The sequence below is a fragment of the Galendromus occidentalis genome, unplaced genomic scaffold, assembly GCF_000255335.2.
Source record: "Galendromus occidentalis unplaced genomic scaffold, Mocc_1.1 scf7180000077121, whole genome shotgun sequence".
Taxonomy (NCBI): domain Eukaryota; kingdom Metazoa; phylum Arthropoda; class Arachnida; order Mesostigmata; family Phytoseiidae; genus Galendromus; species Galendromus occidentalis.
The window spans coordinates 917,168-940,785 of NW_003805109.1; the positions used below are offsets into that span (position 1 = coordinate 917,168).

Genomic DNA, 23,618 nt, shown 5'->3' on the forward strand with positions numbered 1-23,618 from the left:
TCTCGCTTTACATTTATACACCATCGAAATGCTCATGAGGGCAATCGGAACATTCTCGAAATTCACGTTCATTTCCGAAAGGCAAAACAGCTGAAGGAGATTAAGTCGTCGAAGGTCAGCACCATTCTGGTTCAGGGCTCCGTATTCTCTCGACGTTCGGAGCGGTCACTACCTGATATTGGTTTTGCTGTGATGCTGACCTCGCTCTGTGCTACAATTTTGTCATCTCGCTGCTGATCACATTGGACTGATGATTTTGACCTGCTGGTCCTTGTGCGGCTGACGACGAGGACGATGTTGCGACCAATTGTCCCGTCTGAGGATCCCACGTACCGAAAACGGTGGATCGAGATCCTGCACTTTCACCGATAACAAACGGCGTCTCCTCGAAGGGTCTCATCGAAACGACGGCAACGTTCGCTGAGCCGGGTTTCGTAAGAGACGAGACTGTCAAGTTACCCAAGGATGTGCGTACGTACGATGCACTATTCCTCCCAAGACTCGAACTTGTCGCCCCAATAGCACCTATGGTGGACGACGACGCCGAAGCGGTGGTACGTCCGCCCACGGAAGCATTCGCTACATCAGGATTTGTCAAGTGCGAACCACTCGAATGACTCCGTCGTGGAGGAGCTATCATGCTGGGGTCGACGCCGCGAGCGATGCTCCCACTGAGAGAAGCCGGAGCGCTATAACCCCCACCGCAGCCTTCATCCTGGAGACCCGTCCCGCCGCTGGAACACCCTTCGCCGCATCTAATTTTCAATCTCCTCCAGAAATCGAACAATGACTGCTTGAAGACCGAGAGGGACAGCGGACCCCCGATGATCGAACACAGTTGTGCTGACGTTTCGGCGAAAGACGTCGTCAGCGGGGACACGTAGATCGGATATCCTGAAAAAATGATATCGCGAGGCTTACTTGGGAGGAAAGCCAAAAAAACGCGATGGGCATCGGTGGTGGTCGGCGAGTACTCACCGATGGGTTGATCACACGAAGAGTTGATGATGTTCCTCAACGCTTGTTTTGCGTTCTGTATAGAACCTCGTTCAGGATTCCGGTTCCGCAGGTAGACCAGTTCCTGCTGTTGCCCGGCCCAGAGCCCCCGAACGCATTCTCTGTTCACCTAGAAGCCGAATTTCTCCTTAGGAGCCAAAATCGCCGCAACCATCGATTCACGCATAACTTCTCGAAATGCTCGAACGCCATGCCTACTTTTATGACCCTGAAGTCGAGGAATCGTTTGTTGAGCGTGATGATTTTATAGTCATCGGAGTTCTCATCGGCGACGTGTCTCAGAGCCAGAAGTGATTGTACGCCGCTCAACACAGCGTTGCGCCATGCGGGATCGGCTTCATGGGAAATGACGAGAGTATTCGTGTAGCTCTCGATCGTATCGAATAACTCCTTCGACCTCTCGAGCTCATCGGACGACATGAAGTGATCTTGGTGTAGCTTGAACGCCATCCGCACGGCCGGAGCGACGACTTTTTTTATGAGATCCATGTCGAGGAACACCCATTCGTCCCTCACGGAGGCGATCCGAATATCGCCTTTGAATAAGGCGTGTAGTCCGAATAAGAGATAATCGACACTTTGCAAGGTGTTATGCGAAGCCGAGCCGAGAGCCCGCCGCGCGAGAACACTCAGAGCGAAGCATAGCGAAACAAGATTGGAGTTCTGCAAGGCAAGAGACGGAATTTCTAAGTGTTGAGAACGCCGAACGACTCTCTTCGACCGGCGGGAAACCTCCCTCAATCCTCCTGCTGGGGAGACCCTGCTCCCAACACATGATGGGCTAGATCGGCTCACCTTGTCGTTGGGCATTGTGCGATGTTTCCCGAGCCTGCCGACACAGTACTGTATCCAAGGCAGATAGGTTTTACAGAAACTGTTTCGGGAGATGCCTGTGACTCGGCTGTCGAAGTCGGCGTCATTGGTCGGTGTGAAGACGGGATCGAGTTCGGCGTATTGTTTATTCAGTGTGGGTAAAAGTGCGTCTTGGATGCTGCGATTTTCGAGCCAGTCATCGAGTTTCTTGTTCGTGATGGCGTAGAAAATTACTGACTTCACATAGTAAGTCATCAATGCTCGGCGAACTTCGAAAAGTTGGAGCAAGGGGACTGCGGAATTGTCCGAGATCGAATAGCCTTCCAGGATGTATTTCGCGGCTGAGACCTTCAAGAACAGATCCGTTGAGATGGTCTCGAACAGGAATGATGATTTCTCTAAGAGGATGGGGAGTACTCGAAATCCTTCGAGCTCCTCCCTTTCCATGATACGTACCTCCCACGCGAGCCATCTTTGGTTGAACGCGGCATTTACGGAGAGCATTCCCATCAAGTGGCCTGGCTCGCAGCAGCAGCAGCCTAGATTGTCTCTGACTTCTTCGGTGATAGCTTCAACCTCTCGTTGTTGACAATATGTACCTAGAGGGGGAAGAATCAAGACTGAGGGAATTTCCAAATGCACGAGCCCTTCCCCCGAGACAGAGGGATGACGCCGGGATTATCGCAGATCTCGCGGAACGGGATCCTACCTCGGAACTCGAGGCCCCTCAATTGGAAAGTGACGAGTCCGTTGCCGAATTCGATGATATGCACGAGGCAGTTGAGATTCTCCGACGCCAGTACGAAACAATCCCCCTGGGACACAGCTCCCCATCTTCCCAGCGCGAGATCACCGTAGAGAGATCTCTGGAGAGATCGTGTCAGATGCTCATAGAATATCGAATTGAGATTGTTGTCATCGGATCCCGGGTTCCGCTCCAGCTGAGACGACAGGCACGTGTTGGAGTGATCAACTCTCTTCGTACTGAAACGAATCATGTCCTGTCGCAATCCCAATGGCACTAAGCATATGTGTACATACATGTGTAGACTGGAAGCACAATGAGGGAGCGTTTCCCCCAACTTGGGGAGAACTTACTTGTAGTCTCGCTCCCAGAACTTCACCGGGCGTACATAGCTGGTGAAGAAGATTGCACTCCCCAAAACCGGTGACAGCGGAGCTGATAGAGCGGAAGACACGATGGCCTGAATGAAAAGCATCGCCGAATGCGGGACCGAAAACGGCTGCGCGAAGGCATGGAAGGCTGAGCCCCAGGTTATCTGCCATGGAGCGATGTAGGTGATGACGAAGCGCAACTGCAACGGAACGATATTGGGTTTCAGGAGCAACCCACTGAGGTCGGATCGTTCGAGCCGCCCCCCGAAAAATCAGGCTGGGTGAATCGACGCTTGAAGCGGAATCATATTCTCCCCGACGAGCGACGCCTCGCCTAGAGCGATCCCTCATCGGAGGATCGTGGAAGCCTACCTTCAGAAGCAGCTCGTGGACCTTGTTCGTGACAAGGAGCATCACGAAGAAATTGAGCAGCAAGGGCTCTCGGTATTTCTCTCTGAGATCGTACTTGAAAACTAATAACGTAAAGGTGAGTGCGGTGTAGTATTTTGAAGGGTCGGTGAACGCTCCTCGGAGACAGCGCATGGAGCAAACGACTAGGACGAGACAGGCTAGACTGTAAATGAGAAAAGGAAGGTTCAGAGATTATCGGAGCGCATGAGCGAGCATCGCTCCGTTCTGTTCTCTCACGAAAATTCATTGCGAGCTCGCAACACTCACGGTAAGCCAAACTGTTCCAGCAGGGACGCTAGAGACACGGTCAGGGCACTGAGAACGACCAGGGGGTAGAGGCAGTTCTTCTCGAAGAACCACATCAAGACTTGAACTTTTTCGAACCACATGAGCTGCGCGGGTTCTGGAAAAATTTCAGGCATGATTATTTTGCCGCGGTGGAGCCGATCAGTTCCCTTCCGCCCTCTCCCATCGTCGAGTATCTTACGTGAGTATCTTGCCCTACCTGTACTCTCGTATACGTCATACTCCCGCGTTTTGAGGAATGGCACTGAGCAGCACAACCATGGAAGATGTTTCCTCATTTGGGGCAGAAGGTAATGGAGCACAACACCCCAAAATATTGCCAATGAATGAAGAGCTATTTGTAAATATGGTTGCAGAACGGTGAACGTTGTTGAAACATGAATGGCGAAAACAAATACTGTCATCAGAAAGACATATATCGCGTCCGTCTTCAGGCGAGCGAGCTGGAAAAGAAGACGAATCGAATGCTCAATCCCGAATCTCTCAGGAGTCGCTGAATTTCCCGCCGCACTCTATCTTAGCTCTCGACAGGGACGAACATATCAACTTACGACCGTATCTTTCATTTGTTGTGGTAGAGGATCGACGAACTCCTGCATTTTCCACTGTTGCCTTTCTTGTTCGTCCCTCAGGGTTTGAGTCGGCGCCTCGACTTTTGCGACGGTTTGCGGTTGTTGGATTTGTTCTTTACCGGTGGTGAGGATGCTGCAGACCAGCTGCAGAAGCACCGTCGGATCTGATTGTGACCGCGAGAGATGATATGATGAACTGACCAGAACTCCGCAGAATATCGAGAACGCTATATTGTTCGCTGGGTTACGATTCTCCTGAGAAGGGGAAAGAAATTTTTGAGCCTCGATGCGAGAAGAGTTGTCGTGAATTTCATCTTCCCAATGGAACGTTCTCGAGTAGTCGTCTTCCCCAGGGCGGATCACTAACCAGGAGCGCAGTGTAGCAGAGAGCGTATAAAATTCCCGTGACCAATAGGCTCCGACTCAGGCAATAGACAGCTGACATCGGGCCCGTTGCGGCCGTTCCACCGAATAAATGCATGTCCACTTGCTCACAGAGATAGGTCAGGAATGTGTTCACTTGCGGCAGGAGACCAAAGCTGAATATCAACGGGAAACACAGCACAAACACTGGAAATCGGAGAGAAAGGCTCATCTTTCTGATATTCATCGAGCATCGTCGAGCCTGAGAGAATAATTCACAGCGGAAACTCACCAATGAGAAAGTTCTTGATGCTTATCACACCCTCGGGCGTGCATAATTTCCAGTTGTACACGGAGACTTCCGGGTAGTTCAAGTCGGACTCCAACACTTCTTTGCTCACCAATAACGCAATGCAACACAGACAGAAATAAACGGGTCTACTGTACAAAACTAGATGATTGTATCCGTGCGTCGGAGATGCGGCATCGGGCTGAACGCTTTTCAACAAACTGTATTGGCAGCTCGCAATCACGAAGCAGAATATGAAGGAACTCAGGTCGACGAACAGTCCTTCCTGTAAGCACCAGGAGCCCAGAATCGCTACGAGAACCGCCAAGAGCACCGAGAAAACGTTCTCACACAATGTCACGTTTCGGTCGAGAACCGCCATCAGGGTGAGGCGGTCGAAAGCGACTTTCACTGTTTTCCATGGTAGGAGTTTGAACATGTAGTATTGCCGTGCCCTGGGTACGTCCTCACGAGCGTCGATTCTACCGTAGGGATGGGAAAGCGACGACGGTGCCCCAATTTCAATCTCCATGGGCCCTATGTCGCCGAAGAGGAAGCGGCTGGCACTGGAAGTGATTATTACGGTGAGGATGGAACGATAAAAATTTTATTGATCACTGAATCAAATCAGGGCAGTCAAGCATCACAACGAAGTCTCTGCATGGCTCCCGCAATTCTGACCTGGGACGTTGTAATTGCGAATGTAGGGTGAGGTTGTATTCGCAGTTAGTGTGTTGGTGATGACGGCTTTCGCGGGTAGACGCGAGTCGCGGGAAAATCACTTGCCGAACGGACTCCGTAGCGTCTGCCTGAGTTTGTCGTTCCGACGAAGGACCCGCGACCATCAGGGTCGCTCCTGAAGATGATGACGCCTGGGACACGGCATCCCACGGACCGTGCTCCGATTCACCAGCGACCTAATGATGAAATGGCCCGAGCGGTCAGGAAGGTTCCAATTTCCCCGAGATTCGGACCGATACACGCGACACGACGACCCCGAGCGCCTGACTCACCCTGTCCGTCGCTTTGAGCCTCGGTCTTCTCGTTTGCATACCCTGCCTTGAATTGAGGTACGCAACGTAGGTGACCGGAGACGACGTTCCACCCCCTTCGTTGAACGTGTAAGCTAACCAATTTGTTTCTTCGTCACGGAAACAGTGGACTGCCCCCGGTGAGGTATCGTCATGACTCCGAGCCAAATGAGTGCCTGGAGTGGCCAACATCGAGGCTAGAAGGTACGACGGAGGGGAGAAATCATCTTCGGCTTCTGTTACAGCGGAAGATGCGGCCGCTGCGGCAGCAACCGCCGGTGCAGCTGACGCCACCGCCGAAGTCGTTGCTGTCGATGAGCTCGCAACCGCTGTATCATTTGTTTTGGCGTTCAATGCAGCTGTTGCGCAGGCCACGACATCCGGAGCTAGAGGGACAGGAGCACTGAGAGTTTTGAGAATTCAAACCCTTGCCAAAAGAAAATGCGCAATGACCTAACTGAGGGAACTGAGCCTACCGAACGATGTCGATGCATCGGGTTCGCTCCTAGTGGTCTCGGTTCCAGCACCTGATGATTTCCTGCTTTCCGGATCCTTGCCGGACTCCTTCCTCGAAGAACCGCTCGCAGGTGAAGCTCTGCTCCCAGACGATTCGTTTTCTTCGTAACTATCGAACGTGCCGAAAACGCGGAGGGCTTCCTTGAGTTTCCGCACATCTCTCGACGAGACGTCGTCGTCTTTCTTGTTGAGAATCTCCCACAACCGCAAGATTTGACCGCGCTGCAGAGCAGTCATCCCTGCGGGCTCTCTGGTGCTTTGCGACGAATGGCGGGATGATTCGCTCGGCTTCAGGGACGGTGTAGTCTCATCGGGGGAGCTCACCGAGCTACTGTGGAGGAGGAAATAAATTCCAGAAACGATCATTATTCTCAAGCTCTTGACTCGAGCGCTTGCGACAGATCAGAAATTAATCGATCGATAATAAGCAGACGAGGTTAATTATTACCGATCGGGGTATCGCGTCGTCACTGACCTGGAGCTTTGTGCGTCTTCTTCGTTTGGGGGGAAGGACCATTCGAAACTTCCCTGTTGATCCTTGGCGTGTTTATCGTCGCCCGACGTAGTTGCAGCTGGAGTCGTATCATCGCCTCTTCGACTGCTCCGTGACGAACTGCTCTTCGGAATCGCTCCGGAGGCTCCTTCCTTCTGATCATGACTCTCCGTTGGGTTGAAGATAACCGAAAAATTTGTACTGCTCCGTTCGGAATGCGTGTCCGTCGAACTCTCATCGGTGGTTGTGGTTTCTTCAGTGCCGCTGTCGGTTGAGCATTTTTTTCTCCGTCGCTGCCTCTTCTTCCTCGGCTGATCCCCGCCCTCCTCGCCGGGCGGAAAAGTGACGATATCGGAGTGCGAAGAGGCGGCCATCGCTCCGGCGGCATCATCCTCCTGAATGGTGACCTCGGATAGACCTCTCCGAATGTGGTCCATCGATCTGTTGGGAGGAATAGATTGGGAATACAGGAATTTCAAGGATTCGTTTCAATATCGCGGAGGAGGCAGAGCTCGATCATTTACCTCCGAGGAATCGCTCCCGGTGGTGGCGGTTGGGAGGAAATAGCCTCGAGAGAGACGGGATGGGATGGCGGGATCCCCGACGATATTTTCTTGTCGCCGTCTTTCTGACTCGAGGTCTCCATCTCCGAGTGGGCTCGGCGCACGGGCTGACGGTCCTCGCAGAGTTTCCGGGGCGAGGTGCCCGCCGTCTGGGTTCGGGCCCTTCGTGGAGGAGGAACATTCTTGAATATTCTGTGTGTTTGCTCTCCGCAGTCACATGCGATCCAATGTTTTTCTCAATATAGAGGATGACAATCATTATTCATCACGTTCTCACCTCGCAACGCTGGGATCTTGCGACATGAAGCCGAGTTCTACGCTGCCCGTCATCTTCATGAGCGGATCCGCCGAGGTCGTCTGGATGAAGCTACTGAATTGACCTACTGGGCAATTGACACTGGCGGGGGGTTGTTGAAGACTGGTCGACGACGATAAGGCCGTATCTCCGCTATGTGTACCGTGACTCGGTTCATCGGTCAAGCTTGCCGTCACGCCAGACGTGCTAGCGGTTTCTGTGGAGCAAAAAGCTGCGGAATCCGCGCCGCTCGTTCATGATCAAGACCGACATTGGTGGGACAGAGTAATGCTGACCTTGTTGTTGGACTTTCCGTTGACTTTCAGGACTCAGAGTCGACCTTACGCTCTGCGTTCCTCCGACGCCACGATTAGCACCGATAGATCGTCTCGAACCAACCGACGAGGCTCCGGAGTTCCGTCGAGCAAGTTGAACGGCTAGATCTGAAGATAAGCCAAATATTCATGGTGAATGACTGGGCCGAATATCAGCGGCATATAATTCAAGAGAGCTCCAGTGGCGAGACTCACCGACACTGTTGGTGTCTCTGTGCGAAATGAACTCGATAGAGTCCATTCTATTGGCTAAGGACAAAGAGTTGCGAGAACTACACTGAACGGGAGGGGTTTCTCCGTCAGGTCTCGGAGGAAGCAATTGAAGCTCGACTCGCTCCCTGGAAAATCGCGGGTCTACGTCAGCAAAGGGGCATGTCCAAACTCCAAATGCGTCCTCGAAGATACGGTGGTTACAGCCCCAGGCTCAAAGACTCACCCATTGCTAGGTTCCTCCGGTTCTTGTACAGCTTCCCCGGTATCGAATAAACGATGCAAGCGTATATTCAAGATTTTCAGCGATGTGAAAAGAATCGTCACCAATGTGATATAAATTGTCCACATGATCCGGATAGTGTCAGCAAACTGTAATTATTGGGTACAACGGAGTTAAACAATTGAGCGCATCAAATCGATCCGGGAGCATGGAGAACCAGAGATGCATACTTCCATCTCCAGCGGACTCACCATGTAAAGGCAGAACGGTAGAGCGAGCAGGAGTAACCACAGGTAAAGGTGTAGAATATTGGCTGCATGACCTTGGCGGGGATCGAAGAACCAACCTCCGGTGAGTGACGCCCACACTCCTTGGCGCACTATTTCCAGAAATTGGGACCCCATTGGATTCTGAAATGGTGCGGGAATGGGAAATCGAATATCCAAGCATAATCTTCTATCAAGTGCGAAGAATTCGTGACGAGGGGATCACTCGCTAGAAGGGACTGTCGGCCGCGATGATCGACGACCGGATTTCTGACCCGAGACGGCGCGAATTATGCCGCCGCATCGACATCCTCGAGACCGGCCCGGATGGGAAGACATTCCGATTGCGAAGCATCGGAGTGAGTCCGAAAGTGTGTCCGGACTCCGGGGGAAGATTCGAACAATGCCTCGGAAGGAGCATCGATCAAATTTCTTCTACTTCCGCTCACTGGCAGAGACGAATATGGATCTCGATAGAATCATTCCCTAAGTCGGAAAAGAAAATCAGAAAGTGTCTGGGAACTGTTCTGGGAAAGAAAGTGCTCTGGGAGACCCTTCTCGGCTTTCATACGCGGTCAGCAGCAGTCGGTGATCTGAAACCATCGATCTCTGTAGGATCACGAGGCATATCAGGGATGCCGCGCAAGAAACAGTTCGAGAAACCCTGCTGAAAGCAAGACAGCGTATTCTGCGGAAACCCCTGTAAGGAAAGGATGGGGCAGCTCATTCACATTGGCTCCCCGATCCGATAAGAGACCATCCGACGAATTCGCCTGATTTCGACGCGAGACCACGCTATCGGACACACGATAGCATTCTGCGTGGAAAATGACGATCGTTCCCGTAGAGAATACGCCAGGATGACGTCCCTGCATTCGTGTCATGGAGCGACGGTCGTCTCTCTCGTGCTGTCTGCCATGGCTGTTCGGAGGCCTCTGGAGTAGAGGACGCACACCTCGAAACTTCCAGCCTGATACGCACGGAAATGGCGGATCGAAGATATCGGATGCGGCGCGCCATTCACCGGATTCAGGAGATGGGATGGCTTATCCGAAGCCCTCGCGACGAGCTCGCGCTCCTGTTTTAAGCAGGGAGCAGCTCTTGGGCTCATTCATAGGCTAAGCCTGAAGTATCGAATATTCTCAATTGCCCACGGTGACACAGAAAATTGCCGGTCCTGCATTATTGTCTTCCACGAATTCCACACGTTCCCAGGACTCTGAATTCCGCACCAGCTCCCTATGGAGTCAAAAGTCGTCAGGGTTCGGTGGGCCCGAGACCCGGACGTCACGACGAGGGCAAACCTCTGGGAGAGGATGACTGCATCCTCCGCAACATATGTACTCAGAGAGTCTGTTCCCCGGAATCAGAGCGCACGTTGAACTAGGCGAAGTCGAAATGATCCTGCAATCGGATTCGAATCTCTAAGCGAGTTGTGCTAGCCTCAGATGCCTTTCTCAAATAGTGAGCTTCAAGGTTCGGGGCAAAACTCATGGAGCTTTGCTCATGACTCATGACAAATTTCTCGAGTGTGGTATGTTGGGATTCATTCATCTAAGGAAGTCGAGCTCGAGCAGATCGACGAATCGCTGGATTGAGCTTGGATTCGCCTCTCGCACCATCGGGCACGACTTTTCATCCGGTAGTAGGGAACTTAATCTCTACAGTGTGCATCTCCGGCACTTTCAGAAAATTGACGTTTTCATATACTCCGAATAGTCGGAGCTTGCGGGATCCCAATCAGCGTGCGATAGGTCTGAACAGCTACGCGAGCCTCGGGAACTAGTTCCACAGCGCGTCTGACAAGTCCTCGACTCCTCCTGGAAAACTCCGACAGGCTTTCATGAATCAGCTCCGAGCTCTGTTCACGAGACGACGTCGAGATTTCTCGTCACACAATCGGAGCTCGGTGAGAGCTCAAGGGGAATCAGAGAATCTTCAAGGCCAGGCAAGAGTGAGGATACGAAGCGGAACGAGAACATACCTCCCGTGAGCTTTATCTTCTGTCCACTGTTCGGGAAACTGCGGATTAAGCCGACACCAACATCTCACGAAATTCACTGTCGTCAGAAACCGACACCATTCTTGACGGCCGGCACTCGGTTTCGGCTTCAGTTCCTTCTAACCGTCGGGATGTTCCCGGTACTCGAGATAATTGTTCCTCTGAGATTAAAAGCGAATATTGCCGAGGAACTCAAAGATATTGTTTGAAACAAATGGCTTTTTCCTCCTCTCTTGCTGTTCGTCGGAACCAACTGTAAATAATGCTCGAGAGAGAAGAGAGTGAGCTAGTTCGATTCGAGAACCCTTCTCTTGTCGGGACAATCGTTTCCGAGCCTTCCCTCTTCCTCCTCGTCTACTTCTCGTTTCAAAGAGAATGCGGCATGTCCCCCAGTCGTCTCGACATGCGCTCGTCTCAAAATATTCGATGTTTGTCTCTTTAGGATCGGATGAACTGCTCACTAAAGCTCAGGAATTCTATTGGCGGGCGTTTTTGAAATCGCAAGATGGCGTCTGCCAAAGTTCTCCTAGAAGGAATTTCAGAAGGATCTCGGAAGAAGTGACAATCTCACAGAAACAAAGCTTTTTGAGGGCAGAGTGCGCCAGCAAAAGGTAATTCTCCTGTTCCGTGACGTCTCCGACCGCTAAGAGAACTTCGTCCCCCGACAAGTCTCTGTGACTCCGTTCGAGTCGGGGAAAAGGCTCTCAGTTTTCCGCCTGAGCCCATCATGAGTCCGACTTTGCGCGTGTCGGAATCGGCCTCTAGGAGACATGTCGCCGAAAAACCATAGCTTTTTTCTGTTTTCGGGGAAGCGCAGCTTTCACTTCTGGTTCGCGAGTGTCGCCAGAGATTTGGACTCCCGGTCGACTCATCGCCACCGCGAGGTCCTGGGTTCGAATCCCAGGAGAAGCTTATTGAACTACGAAATTTTATGGAGTGTATCGGCTCTTTCTTTCTCCCTCCAGCTGTCAGGATCGTCGGATCCTATCGACAAACGAAATCCTCCCGGTTTTGGAACTCCTTGAAGTGAATGTCTCTGAAGCGGGCACGACTTCACCGTGTGCGCATTCAAAGGCTTCGAGGAGTGAGGGGGAAAATCATACGGGGCTCCCGATCCGAGCAAAGCGCTCGATTCATTATCTAGCTCTCTCGAATTCATTCTTAGCGAGAAATTGCCCGAATCATCGGTTACAAGGCTTTGCCTCCATTCGAATCCCGTATCTGAGTGCGAAGAACCATCGCAAATCGCAGAGCTGTGATCCACACCCGTCGAAGATTGTCTCGCGCTAACTCCAGATTCGAAATAACTTTCTAAAATCGATAGAATCCCCCCTCCCCCAATCGCATCCCGAAATGTATCTTCATGTGAATACCCAATGCCCGGGTGGATCCACAGCGCGCCTCAGTGGCTCCCTGTGAGCGAGCCCTCAGACCCAGTCCGCCACACGTCCTCGAGAATTGAACGAACGTATCATGATTCTCGGCGAGGATCGTATTTGGGAGAATGATTCCAGCCGAACGCCCTCATGTTCCCCATATTGAATTCCAGACGGCATGGCCGAGCGATCGGTGCGGAAGCGCAGTGCCAGTCGGCGTTACCTAGACTACCAGAATCTTGATGACTCGGAATTCGCAGATGAATTCCCGAGTAAGAGCCCGGCATCGACGGTGGGTGGTGCGAAATTCTATCGGGTAATCCTTTGTTCGAGCTCCAGCCTCTAGAATAGCGAACGGTATCGATTTCAGAGTCCTACCAAGAAAAAAAGAGTCCTGGCCACCAAAGCGAAGCACCCGAAAAAGGGCGCCGCTATGAAGATCGAGAAGAGTGACTCTCGGGGGAGCAGTGACAGGGAGAACGAGGTAAGGGGAGCTTCCCCTTCCTCAATATCGATTACCTCTATCGGGCAATTCACTAATCGAAGGGAATCCCACGCAGATAATCACCAAGAACAAAGCGAAAAGGAAGCCCGCCTATTCAATCGACTATATCGACGAATTGGCGGGCCAGGAAATCCGATGTTCCCTTTGTGAGGACTTCATGACGACGAATCCGCAGGAAGTAATATATTCCTCGCTCAGGCTGCTCATCCTAGAATATCGACGCTCACCATTCATGATTGACTTTGCGGGGCATTTATAAAGTTTATAGGGAAAAAATCCCTTGTTGCTTGCAGGCGAAGGAACACCTCAGACTAAGGCATTACTACATAGCGCGAATGAACAGCAAGCTGCCCTTATCGATCAAGGAACTTCGTTCGGCGCTTCTGCTAGCGAGTAAAGATGAGAACGTGGTATTCGAATGTCGGTGCGGAAGAACGACACGGTGGCGTCAAACGTACGGCGATCATCTGCTCAAGTGTCAGCAACATGGTTACGAGTGAGTTTCGCAGATAACGATGAGCTATTCTCGAGAGCGATCGTAGATGCTCGACTCTCTCAATCGCCGGAAGGAATATCGTGTCTCAGGAAGCGTTCTCTTCTACATATTGTCCTCGTTCTCCAGCCTTCTCATCGATGACAGTTGTTCGAAAGAGATTCAAGAGGATCGAGCGAATGAACCAATTGTAATTGAGGGCAAACAGAAGCGGAAGTCCGCCATCAAGGCAGCCACTACGTTCAGTCAATTCGTCGAAGATGAAATAGATCCGAGGGCTAAACACGATGACGACAAAAGAGAGCCCGTGGCGAAGTCCAAGGGAGAGGATGACGATTTCAAAGTCAGCGAAGGTATTATAGTATGGAGAATGCTTGCATGCGTCGGGGAACTCCATCCGACTAGGACAATAAGATTGACGGGACCGAAACCCGATGTCAATTGCAGGCGAGAGCTCGGACCCTGATGAGGAATACGATCACGAGTTGGATGCTGATGACTACGAGCCCGCCGAGAAGACGAAATCTCAATCGACGCAGAAAGTCTTGGAACCTTTATTCAACGAATTTCAAGGTATCGAATGGGAAGCTGTCGTAGAGTTCATCCATTGACCTCATTCGAGGCACTCCCGGGAGGATCGTAGCGGGAGAATCTACGATAAGTTTCGGGAATCTTGTTTTCCAGGGAAATATCGAGATCCAATTCCAGTCCCTATTCCGGATGAGGAGAAAACTCGCTGGAAGACGGCTTTGCACAAGTACGGTCGGATCAAGTGCTTGGAATGTGGGGTCTCCTATACAACTTCTCTCGGCATGGACTACCATTACCAGCGTTGTAACAAAGTCGAATACGGATACAAGTGCCTCAAATGTGGTCTCTGCTTCACGCGTTCGTGTCACAAGCTCCTCTTCGGCCATCTCTCGTCTTGTTACGAGATGACCTCACGATACTTCGATGTTTCGGGTCGAGGCAGGGCGAAAGTTGCTAAGAATCACGTGTTGAGCAAAAATGACTACACCGAATTCGTCCGACGACATTACCTCGGTAGCGAGAGACAAGGCCAAACGGTTTTCCCGGACTGGAGGTGAATACATCGATATGATATTGCGTGGGAGACCGTACGCAAGATCTTCAAGGGCTCATTTTCTCCGGATTCATTCAATCTCGAGTGATCGTCTTCCCACAGGTACCAAACGAAAATGTGGCCGAAAAAGTCCCAAGAGGACTGTGAGGGCTATCTGTCCCTGATGAAGACTTCTCCGAAGCTCAAGATCGGAGGAAACGAGGAGAGGATTTTGGAGCGTTTCGAAGTATGGCACAACCCACAGTCGAAGCACAACACTCTCTATGTCGGCGGCGCTGTATGGTGCATCAAATGGGTCCCCATGTTCGAAGAATGTGACATCCAGTACTTCATGACCGTCAGTCACTCTAAAGGAGAAGAACCAGTATTGATGCGTAGGACAGCAGCTTCGAAGAGTCTCTCGAAAGGATGCCTAACGCTCTGGAGCTGTGATCGTGGCGGAGACAACATCGAGAATTGTTACACGATATGTCACGATTGGGGCTTTGTGCCTCAAATCGAGTTCTGCCCCTCTAGGAGCTCGACTGAGAACCGACTCTGTCTCTTGGCTGCGACTTCTGAGGTGAGGTTGATTCTCTCGATAGATCTACACCCCCGAATGCAGCATTTCGAATAAAAGATTTCTCCTATCCTAGGCGGGCTTTGTGCGGATACTGGCCCTACCTCGACCGGCGGGGTCGTCGGATCAACTATTTTATCTGAACCCGGATCCTGTGGCGATCTTAGAGCCGCCGGATCTGTCGTCGGGCTCGTGCTGCTTGGCCTGGGATCCGATGCGTGACCATCTCAACCTGCTCGTTGGATACGCGAACGGCAGCGTAGATCTTTTCACGCTGAAGCAGAGGACTTTGCTGCTCACGGAGGACGACGCGTTCGAGGCTTCGAAGCATGTCGGCGACCATGGGATGTCAGTGACGGCGGTTCAGTGGCAGATGATCGAAGAACGGAGGATTGTAGTTAGCGCAGCCCTGGATCCTGATGTGATTGTGTGGGACGTGGACCAAGGCGTCATCTTAGGGAAATACAGGTTCGTTCCGAGAGAGCCTCCGAGCTACGGCGAACAGATATCTAGAGTTGGCAGAGAGAAAATACTGACTGAGACAATGTCCTAAGCGGGAGGATTTCAATTTGCAGTCGAAGCATGTCGAGGGACATGAAGGTCCTGCAGTTCCTTCCCAGTATCGTGGTTTCGTTTGAGGAATCCGTGGCAGTGAATTCCTGTGTGGTTGTTTTTGAGAGCGGCGCCTACAAGAGAGCAGAAACAACGGTCTGTGCTGAACACTTATCCAGTGACATCCGATGCATCCTAACTTTGATTGCGCGGAAACTAAGCGAACCGTTCCTCACAGGTCGTGCTCCACACAGCAGCGACTGCTTACAGACTGGACATCAATCATTGGCGTCACATGCTAGTTACGGCAGACTCGGCAGGGACGGTCACCATGTCGTGGCTGACCAATAGCAACAAGCTGCACAACTTCAAGAGCAGAAATCATCACGTAGTTCTGTACGAAGTGAAACAACGGCTGGCTCCGGGAGTCGACACTCTCACCGAAGAGGTCTGTTGCAATCGTTGCGAACAGGGGCGGATCCAGCTTTTTTTCTTGAGGGGGGCCAAGTCATATTTTCAGGGGGAAAGAGCCGAAAATGATGACGCGCCACCTCGCGGCCCATGCTTTCGTATAGGGATCGAAGATTCTTGGGGGGGCCATGGCCCCCTGCCCCCCCCCCTGGATCCGCCACTGGTTGCGAATGATAAATGCGCAAGGGCAGGGGCGTACGCGGATTTTTGGCGGGGAGGGTCCGAAATGGCGACCCGCTCCTACTTTTACCAAGACAAATATTTGGGAAGGGGGGGGGGCGTCACCCTCCCTCGAGGACGCAATCGTGCATGGGTCATTCCGGGGCAATCGAACTCTCCTTCGAAAGGCCAGGCTCTTTTCGAGCGGAGAGAGTTTTACGGATAAGTCGATCTGCGTCCGAGTTTCTAAGATCGAGATATTCTCATTGCAGGTCGCCCACTCCGTCGGCACCCTCGAGTTCAAAGATCACGCTCCGTCGTGGGACAAACCCATTCAGAACGGCGCGAGGTTGAGCGCTCCCTCGAGGTTGGAGTACCCCCTGAATGCAGTTCTCAGCGTTGCCTTCAATCCTAATTGGGGGACAGATCATCTAGTGGCTTCTGGTCTGAGGTGCGGCATCGTCCGGCTCTCGAAAGTGAAGTACAAGCCGTTGTAGCGCGTCAAGAATTGTGATTTGTTGTTTAGACCCAAAGTCGATTGTTCCTATTGCGGTGCTCCCATCTGGGTCCATTATCTCATGATGTCAGTCATTGGACTTTCTCCGCTGGGAGATCAGGAACGTCGATTCATACTTCCTAAAGTGATAAGCGCGAGACTCCTCTGGATTGTGTTTGTTTTCATAGAGAGAACGGAGCCTATATTTTCAACTGAAAGGTTAACAATACCTTAAGGGAGATGCGAGTTTTACGTGGCTGACTGCCGAGACGTAAGCGATCGAGTCGAACACCTGTTACTTGTTCCGTAAAACGGGCGAGAGCGCCCCTCGCGGAGTGTATCATTATCTTGACTTATCAGAAGATGATATGAAGTAAAGATGTTCTCCTCAAAAAAACTTTCGTTGAAATGTCATCGACCGGTATGATGCCGGTGAACTAAAGGATTGGATTCATTTCAACCCCCCATGTGCACGCATGTACCCTCTCATTTCAAGAGTGAATTGTTTTGCGTTCACAAGTCATTTGCTGCCCCACGTATTTCCAGAGGAATTTCCAGGCGTCGGACGATTCTCTGTCCAACTTGTCGAGACTTTTGCCGGAACTCATACGGCAGGCACCGCTAGCGAAGATTGCCCTTCCCTCTCAGAATGATAGATTTCGGCGCTACCGGGATAGCCGCTACGCCGATGTGTCAGTGAGCTTGCTCCGACTGGCGGCAGCTCGCGAGTCACACTGTCAGTCACTAAGCCGTCACGATGCTTCCGATTCCGGTGTCGGGTCAGTACTGATGCTATGGCGCCTCCGGGTCTGAGAATAGATCTTTCCCCGCAACAGGAATCAGCCGAAAATGTAATGATCGCCAAGAGAGTCCAGCTTGCCTCCTCTTCAACGACGTCTAAACTGTACCGAATAAGCTCCCCCGAGTTCTCGAGACCATTAGTAGCGGAATTCGGCGGCTGCCATACCTCTTTGGGTCACGGAGAATCGCCGACATTCACGGGTCGAGAACAAGGGCTTGAACCCGCCTATCGCGCTCCGCCGGATTCGAATTCAAGCGCCCAATGCTCACCCTCTCTCACACGTTAGAAGAGTATCCTCGCCCGTAGAGACAGCGATTGACGTCATGCGTTCGCCCTCCCCCCTTATGTCTATTAGTGGAGCCGACGAGACCGAGAGTGTGTCCATCTGGTGAAAGCACTCTCTGAGTCCCGTTGCGAGGGCACCTCGGCACTCCGTAGATTCAGAATTATGAGCTTTGAGGGAACATCCAGCATGTCGTCTCTCGTTTGCTTCGCGACACTGTTCGCAATGGCTGCATCCAGCGCAATTCAGCCCCTCATGATGCCCGGAGTGTCTCCCACGCAGGTCAGTACCGAACAATATTGTGCAGCTTCGAGGGAAACTGAGGCCCTCCGGAGCTCGGCTTCGCAGCCACAACTGTCTATCAGTACTCATATCGGGCCCTACCGAGCTAGAAACTGGGTGGGAACCTTGACTCACGTCTCACTCCTTGGGCCCTAGGCCTGCCCTCCATACTTCTCTGACTGAGACTGTCATCTGTTGACACCGATGTCACTCTCTAGGGTCTCCTCTCGGGGAGGAGGAAATTCATTCAGCTCCCCGTGTTCCGACGACGATAGCATTCGGCACCTGTTTAGATTCTTGTCATCGTTCCTCGATGACATAAACAATAAAATAGATGTCGCTCAACTTCAGTGCCAGTATTGGATTTCGACGATGATCACGGGAAGCGGTCTTCGTTCCGTGTGGTTGGAAGGCATTCAATAGAGTTCCGGAACATTCAGAGCGAGACGAGACGCGGGTCATGTATCTGGGCGTGCTGGAGTTGTTCCATTGTAATAGTAACCGATTTGGGGGCGGCCGGGCACTCGATGAATACCGAGCAGAGGAATTTGCTCAGAGAAGACCTAATCATGTCGTATGCTATCGGAGCCTACGATCGATTGATTCCGGAAGCGAACTCCGGAAGTGAAGAGACTAGACGACAAACTCTCGACACGATCTGAAGGTCGCGTTTTCTACGTTTTCAGAACGAAACCTATCTGTGTGTTGGACAGGAGCTGGAAGAGGACGCGAACTACATCAGTGAGTTGATACGATCATCTGATTGGCCGGTTCCACGATCGCGATTTCGATCCCTGGAGGCGGTTCCGTTAGGGAGCCAGACCGAGTCGCATATAAGAGCCCATCTTGAGATGAATTTGAAAGACCAGAGACCCCAACATAGTTATTCCGAGTCGAGTATTCTCGATACTCGTGATGGTTTCGGAAATGAAGGTTGATCGTGATCGAATTATGGAGAGACCACATTCATCGGCGAAATCACTCGAGCGATGTGCGATCCCATGGCAAGGGTCATTTGCTCCCAATCCCGGCCGATGAAATGTTCAGAAGAGCCAAAACGTGTGCAGGGGGGAGGCTCAGGGGGTCACACCCCCAGAAATCTTTTCCGGTTGTAATGCCGAAGTATGGGCCTTGAGCGAGCGCTTCATCGTTCCGGTCGCCTGCCCCCCCCCCTTCCCCGAAAATCATCTATTGTGCGCCCCTGCCGAAGAGCATTGTAGGATGGTGCGGCATCCGAACGAAGGTTCGCCTCATGGGTCGCCGGAGCGCTGTTCGATGCGTAATTAGACCGCGCTGGACCGCGCTTCGAGTTCTACCATCAACCTGAAGACTCCGATCCGGATGAGAAAGCAGGCTCTGGAGGAACGCAGACTCCCCTCGATATACGGGACTAGCCGTGAGGGCGCTGCGCGCCCAGTGGTGCTGTGATGACTTCATGGTGAAAAGGCTTCGCATTTCCTTGAAATAACGATAATTGGGAAGAAATGTGAATATTCAGGGGAGCAAGGTCCGAAGCACCCTGAGATGTCCATTGACCTTTTTGAGGATATTGGGCGATCATTGGAAGGATTTTTAAGTCGGTTCGGAGAGAGGGAAGCGCCGAACACAGGCTCGCTGACAGAGAGACATTGCGATTTGCTTCTACAGGGGAAGCGACATTCGTATACAGCCCGGATGCGGACGATTGAAATCCGCAGATCAGATGCGATATCAGAATTCTGCCCGTGTCTATATTCGAGTTTTAACTCCTTGGATCTTCCGAAAGCACGCTCATATCGGTGATCCGGAGCAGTGAGATTTGAGCGACCGGGAAGCGCGGAGCTCGCGGTATCAGGTCTCGTCAGGTGACCCCACCGTTCGGAGATAGAGGACGACCTCTCTCTGAATCGAAGCAATGTGATTTCATATCCTCCTGACATGCATGGAGCGTGTTGGAACCTACATGCTTCCAGTATGAGGGATTTAGGCGTCATTGGCGGGGAACCGCGCCTTCAGGCCTTCTCCCACTCCGGGATAAGGCTCCCACATTCTGCGCGGAGCCCGCAACAACATACGAATCTCGACATATAGACCATGTCCATGATCTGATCTGTTTCCCATCTCCTGTCCATTCCCGCATTCCGATCAATATTCAAGAAAATTCGTGGGCAGAGCCTTAGTTTAGAAACTCCCGTCGACGACGAGGTTTTCCGGGGGTCAGCGCCGCCAATCATCAATGCCTAAACTCGATAGGAGCACGGTCTCGCTGGCGAAGTCGGATCCGGCGGCCTCATGTAGTGCTCTCGTAGTACCTAAATATCCTTCAGGAGCTCCGGCCGAAGTTCCGAGCAAATAATTTCACTCACCTCGATGCATGCCGGGCAGCTGCGCCACCCGTATTCCCGTATGGAATTTGATCATGATTCGTTCCCGTCATTCGACAAGAGATGCTCCCAGGCATGAAGCCATTTGCCTGTCACAGAGAGCATACTTAAAGATTTTTGGTCCTTATTTTCCAGTCGGCTTCCTGCCGAACGCATCGGCGCACGTAGCCCACCATATCCTGATTTACGGTTGTTCGGTTCCTGGCTACCATCAGAGAGATACTCCGAGAGCGGTATGGGACTGCGGAGAGATGTCTACCGGTAAGAGTTCAACCCTGCCTTGTGAGAGAAATTTCGCCTTGTCATACCACGACCCGTGATATCACGAATTCACTTCGCATTTTCCATATACAGGCCAAGGAAGCGGATACATCCGAGCTCCAGTTTGCGCGGAGGGCAGCCAGATCATTTACGCTTGGGCGCTCGATGCACCTCCGCTGGAACTTCCGAAGGGTATCGGATTCAAAATCGGTGGCGACTCTGGAGTCAACTTCCTCGTTCTGCAGGTGCGTCGACTTCTTTCTTCGTCTGATATTGGGGACTCCAGCCGAGCGTTTGATACAATGAATAACTTCTTCGGTATCGGATATCTGAATCAATTTTTCGCGCTTCGCGACACTCAATGTTTTTCTCGTGCTTCGAGCGCTGCCCGTCACCACAGAGAGGGATATTATTCACACGGGAACATCGATCCTCCGATCTGAGGGATCATTATACGAGAACGCGTTTGCCCTCCATGATTCGTCAGAACTGTGATACGCTGCTCTGGGTCGTCGTCCTTAACCACGAACCGGTGGATATCGGATGAGTTGATCGGCCTAATTATCACCCGATATTTCCAGGTCCACTACGCAGACGTTTCATCCTTCGTTAATGGACACACCGACCGTTCGGGAATCCGTTTGCAAACTGTCAAAGGAGACTCAGGTCTCGTCAAGCGGAGGGCAGGCGTTTATCTCCTGGGCACCGGCGGGATAATGCCTCGGAAGAAAGAGAGTCAGTAGAGCTCGCTCGGATGATTTTAAAATTTTCAGGTCTATGGAGCGCCATTACTGAAATATTGATTACTTCCAGCTCATTTGGAAACGGCCTGCAAAATTGATCAAGACATAACGATGTACCCATTCGCCTTTCGGACCCACACCCACAAATTGGGCCAAGCGGTATCAGGATGGAAGGTAGGATGTCGATATCGAGGTCGTAGGATATTAAGGAGAAAGGGATGGGTCGGGTTCTCCTATATCTGGGGAAGATCTCAAGACTCAGTGGTTGTACTTGAGCCATACGTGGGCGTCTCAGGAATCGATGGATAGGGAATTCTAAACCGATTCTTTCGCAACGCTCCGTCAGGTCGCCCGGGATCAATTGACGAAAGAGAATCAATGGACTCTGATCGGAAAGAGAAATCCCCAGCTACCGCAGATGTTCTACCCTGTGAGTCTTTGAGACAGCGAATTCGAGCCTGTCCGATATCAGCATTCATGCTCTACACTCTACATGCAACTGACTGTATGAGCCTTCTCAGGCGGGTTCTGGATCCTCTCTTGATAGACGAGTAACTCCTTCTCTCCCTAGATCTCTCAAGCGCTGAAAGTCCAGAAGGGTGATGTTCTGGCAGCTCGATGCACGATGTACAACTTCCGTGATCACACCACTTTCATCGGTTCGACGAACAACGACGAGATGTGTAACTTCTACATAATGTATTATGTCGGTGAGTAGAACTCATTCGAAGTTCAGACAATGAGCGATCGCTATCTGAAGTGCCAGTTTGCCAGTCAACCGCTCAGATTCTCTAAACACAGCTCTCAATGGCTCGCTCATTCTTGGATACTCCAATTTTTCAGACGGAGATCGCATCCTCGACGAGAAATATTGCTTCAGCGCTGGCTACCCCACATATGACTGGGTGAGCGATCAAAGGATCATCAACGTTCCGGACTGGGTCGATGCAAGCGCGAGTCAGCTCTGAAGCCTTCCGTGATACGCGACTGGGGATGGCGGATGGGCCGAATCAATCTGAATCTCAATTACCTACAATCCCTGCGGTTCATCGAATGATTTCGACGACGACTGTTGAGAGGTTTACCGCAATGCCTTCGCTGTTGTAGACGAGAGGCGGATGTCTTGTCCTTAAACGCCAGAGCAATGCTGCCGTTGGCGGCCGGGACTGTGATCACCGAAGAGCACTTAATTGTGTCTCCGATGAAGCCAGGGTCGTTCTGAAGCCGATTGAGTTGTTCACTGCAAATCCGACACTCTGATTTCAGTTCAAGTTCCCTCACCGTGAGTTTCCTGTGATCCCGCCGAGCAGTGTTTGGTTTCGTCGCGAGGCCTGATGCCTCCGCCTAGGTCTTGAGCTCTTTTTCGAAGCTTCGTTCGAGGAACTCCCGATACCGTCCGGAATGTAGCTATCCATTGCAACCGACCGTCTGTATGATAGAGATCCACCGATCGGCGACATTGTAATATCATCGGTGGCATGCATCATCTCTTTGATCGAAGTGATTCAACTTCATGACGGCGGCATGATCTGTGCGATCGAATTATTGCATCCCTATGCAGAGAGCATTGGATTTTGAAATGACGGGGTATCGGCAAATCAGATTCAGAACTTACTCGTACAGTAATTTGCGACGGAAAGTGTTCAATGCAGTTCAGACTGCTCACTGTGATGTAGCCCATCGACGAAAGATCTATGTCGTCGTGATCAGAGCTACCTAGAGTGTTATAAAGAGATTGAATCAAATACTAACAAGCGTCAGATGACCGCCATCGCGCTCGTCAGGGTTGCCGATTTTCAACCGTTTGACACGATATGTCTCGAGAGAACATGGAATCTTCGTCGAGCATTCCGTTTTTCCGGTATATCGGAATATTATGTAGATTTTCGCAATTCGTCGGGGAAATTTTGCATCGCCGCCCTTCACGATAGATTCCGTTCTTGCCCTCAGTTCTCGGATCTGGCGGCAGGAAGTTTCAACTTCTGTCGAATGAGCGGTAACTTTCCTAGGCGTCACTGTCACATCGTTCTAAGATTGTGAAGTTTCTGACCTCGCGTCAAACTCATCTCAATTCAAGATATCGCCTCGTTACGTGTTATTGTAGAATTGTATTCGATTGTCTTCGTTCATTCGTTCTTCTTGAATGATTATTATTGTTCTCGTGTGTTCATTTTCGGATCAGCGGAGTCTGGCCTCCCCCTCGAGAATCTCTGTGGCTAATCGTTAATGATGATTTGAGCGCCCTCCATCGTCGGGAATCGGCGAGTCAGCTTCGGCTTTTCGAACGAGCGTGAGAAGATCCCTGCGAAGGGCGCTCGTGAGTGAGCCGAAATTATCGTTGGAACTCTATTTTTGTTGTCCCCAATTA

The 23,618-nt window shown here is 51.5% G+C and overlaps 3 protein-coding genes across 3 annotated transcripts; 2 read left to right on the forward strand and 1 right to left on the reverse strand.

Moving 5' to 3' along the window:
* On the reverse strand, nt 1–8,957 carry LOC100899070 (pecanex-like protein 1). The gene is given in 24 exon segments (XM_029110841.1): nt 1–894; nt 979–1,126; nt 1,216–1,680; nt 1,813–2,178; nt 2,287–2,429; nt 2,540–2,814; nt 2,929–3,146; nt 3,319–3,520; nt 3,625–3,760; nt 3,863–4,106; nt 4,215–4,490; nt 4,603–4,805; nt 4,891–5,453; nt 5,569–5,804; nt 5,901–6,304; nt 6,395–6,762; nt 6,910–7,368; nt 7,452–7,652; nt 7,708–7,725; nt 7,768–8,002; nt 8,082–8,228; nt 8,316–8,454; nt 8,526–8,702; nt 8,805–8,957. Coding segments are annotated over 24 exon segments (6,459 nt in total). The 3' UTR covers nt 1–211.
* A 3,418-nt stretch (nt 8,958–12,375) lies between these two features.
* On the forward strand, nt 12,376–16,557 carry LOC100897624 (general transcription factor 3C polypeptide 2). The gene is made up of 12 exons (XM_003741051.2): nt 12,376–12,489; nt 12,568–12,681; nt 12,758–12,880; nt 12,996–13,198; nt 13,325–13,548; nt 13,643–13,768; nt 13,880–14,279; nt 14,382–14,841; nt 14,915–15,306; nt 15,414–15,546; nt 15,629–15,838; nt 16,293–16,557. Exons 1-12 carry the CDS (start codon nt 12,376–12,378, stop codon nt 16,515–16,517), a joined length of 2,724 nt encoding a protein of 907 aa, XP_003741099.2. The 3' UTR covers nt 16,518–16,557.
* Nucleotides 16,558–17,790: 1,233 nt separating this feature from the next.
* Phm (Peptidylglycine-alpha-hydroxylating monooxygenase) lies at nt 17,791–22,681 on the forward strand. The gene is made up of 9 exons (XM_029110842.1): nt 17,791–17,883; nt 18,570–18,624; nt 20,382–20,507; nt 20,601–20,752; nt 21,089–21,242; nt 21,321–21,424; nt 21,597–21,680; nt 21,822–21,960; nt 22,094–22,681. The coding sequence occupies exons 1-9, from the start codon at nt 17,791–17,793 to the stop codon at nt 22,216–22,218; spliced, it is 1,032 nt and encodes a 343-aa protein (XP_028966675.1). The 3' UTR covers nt 22,219–22,681.
* The last annotated feature ends 937 nt before the right edge of the window (nt 22,682–23,618 follow it).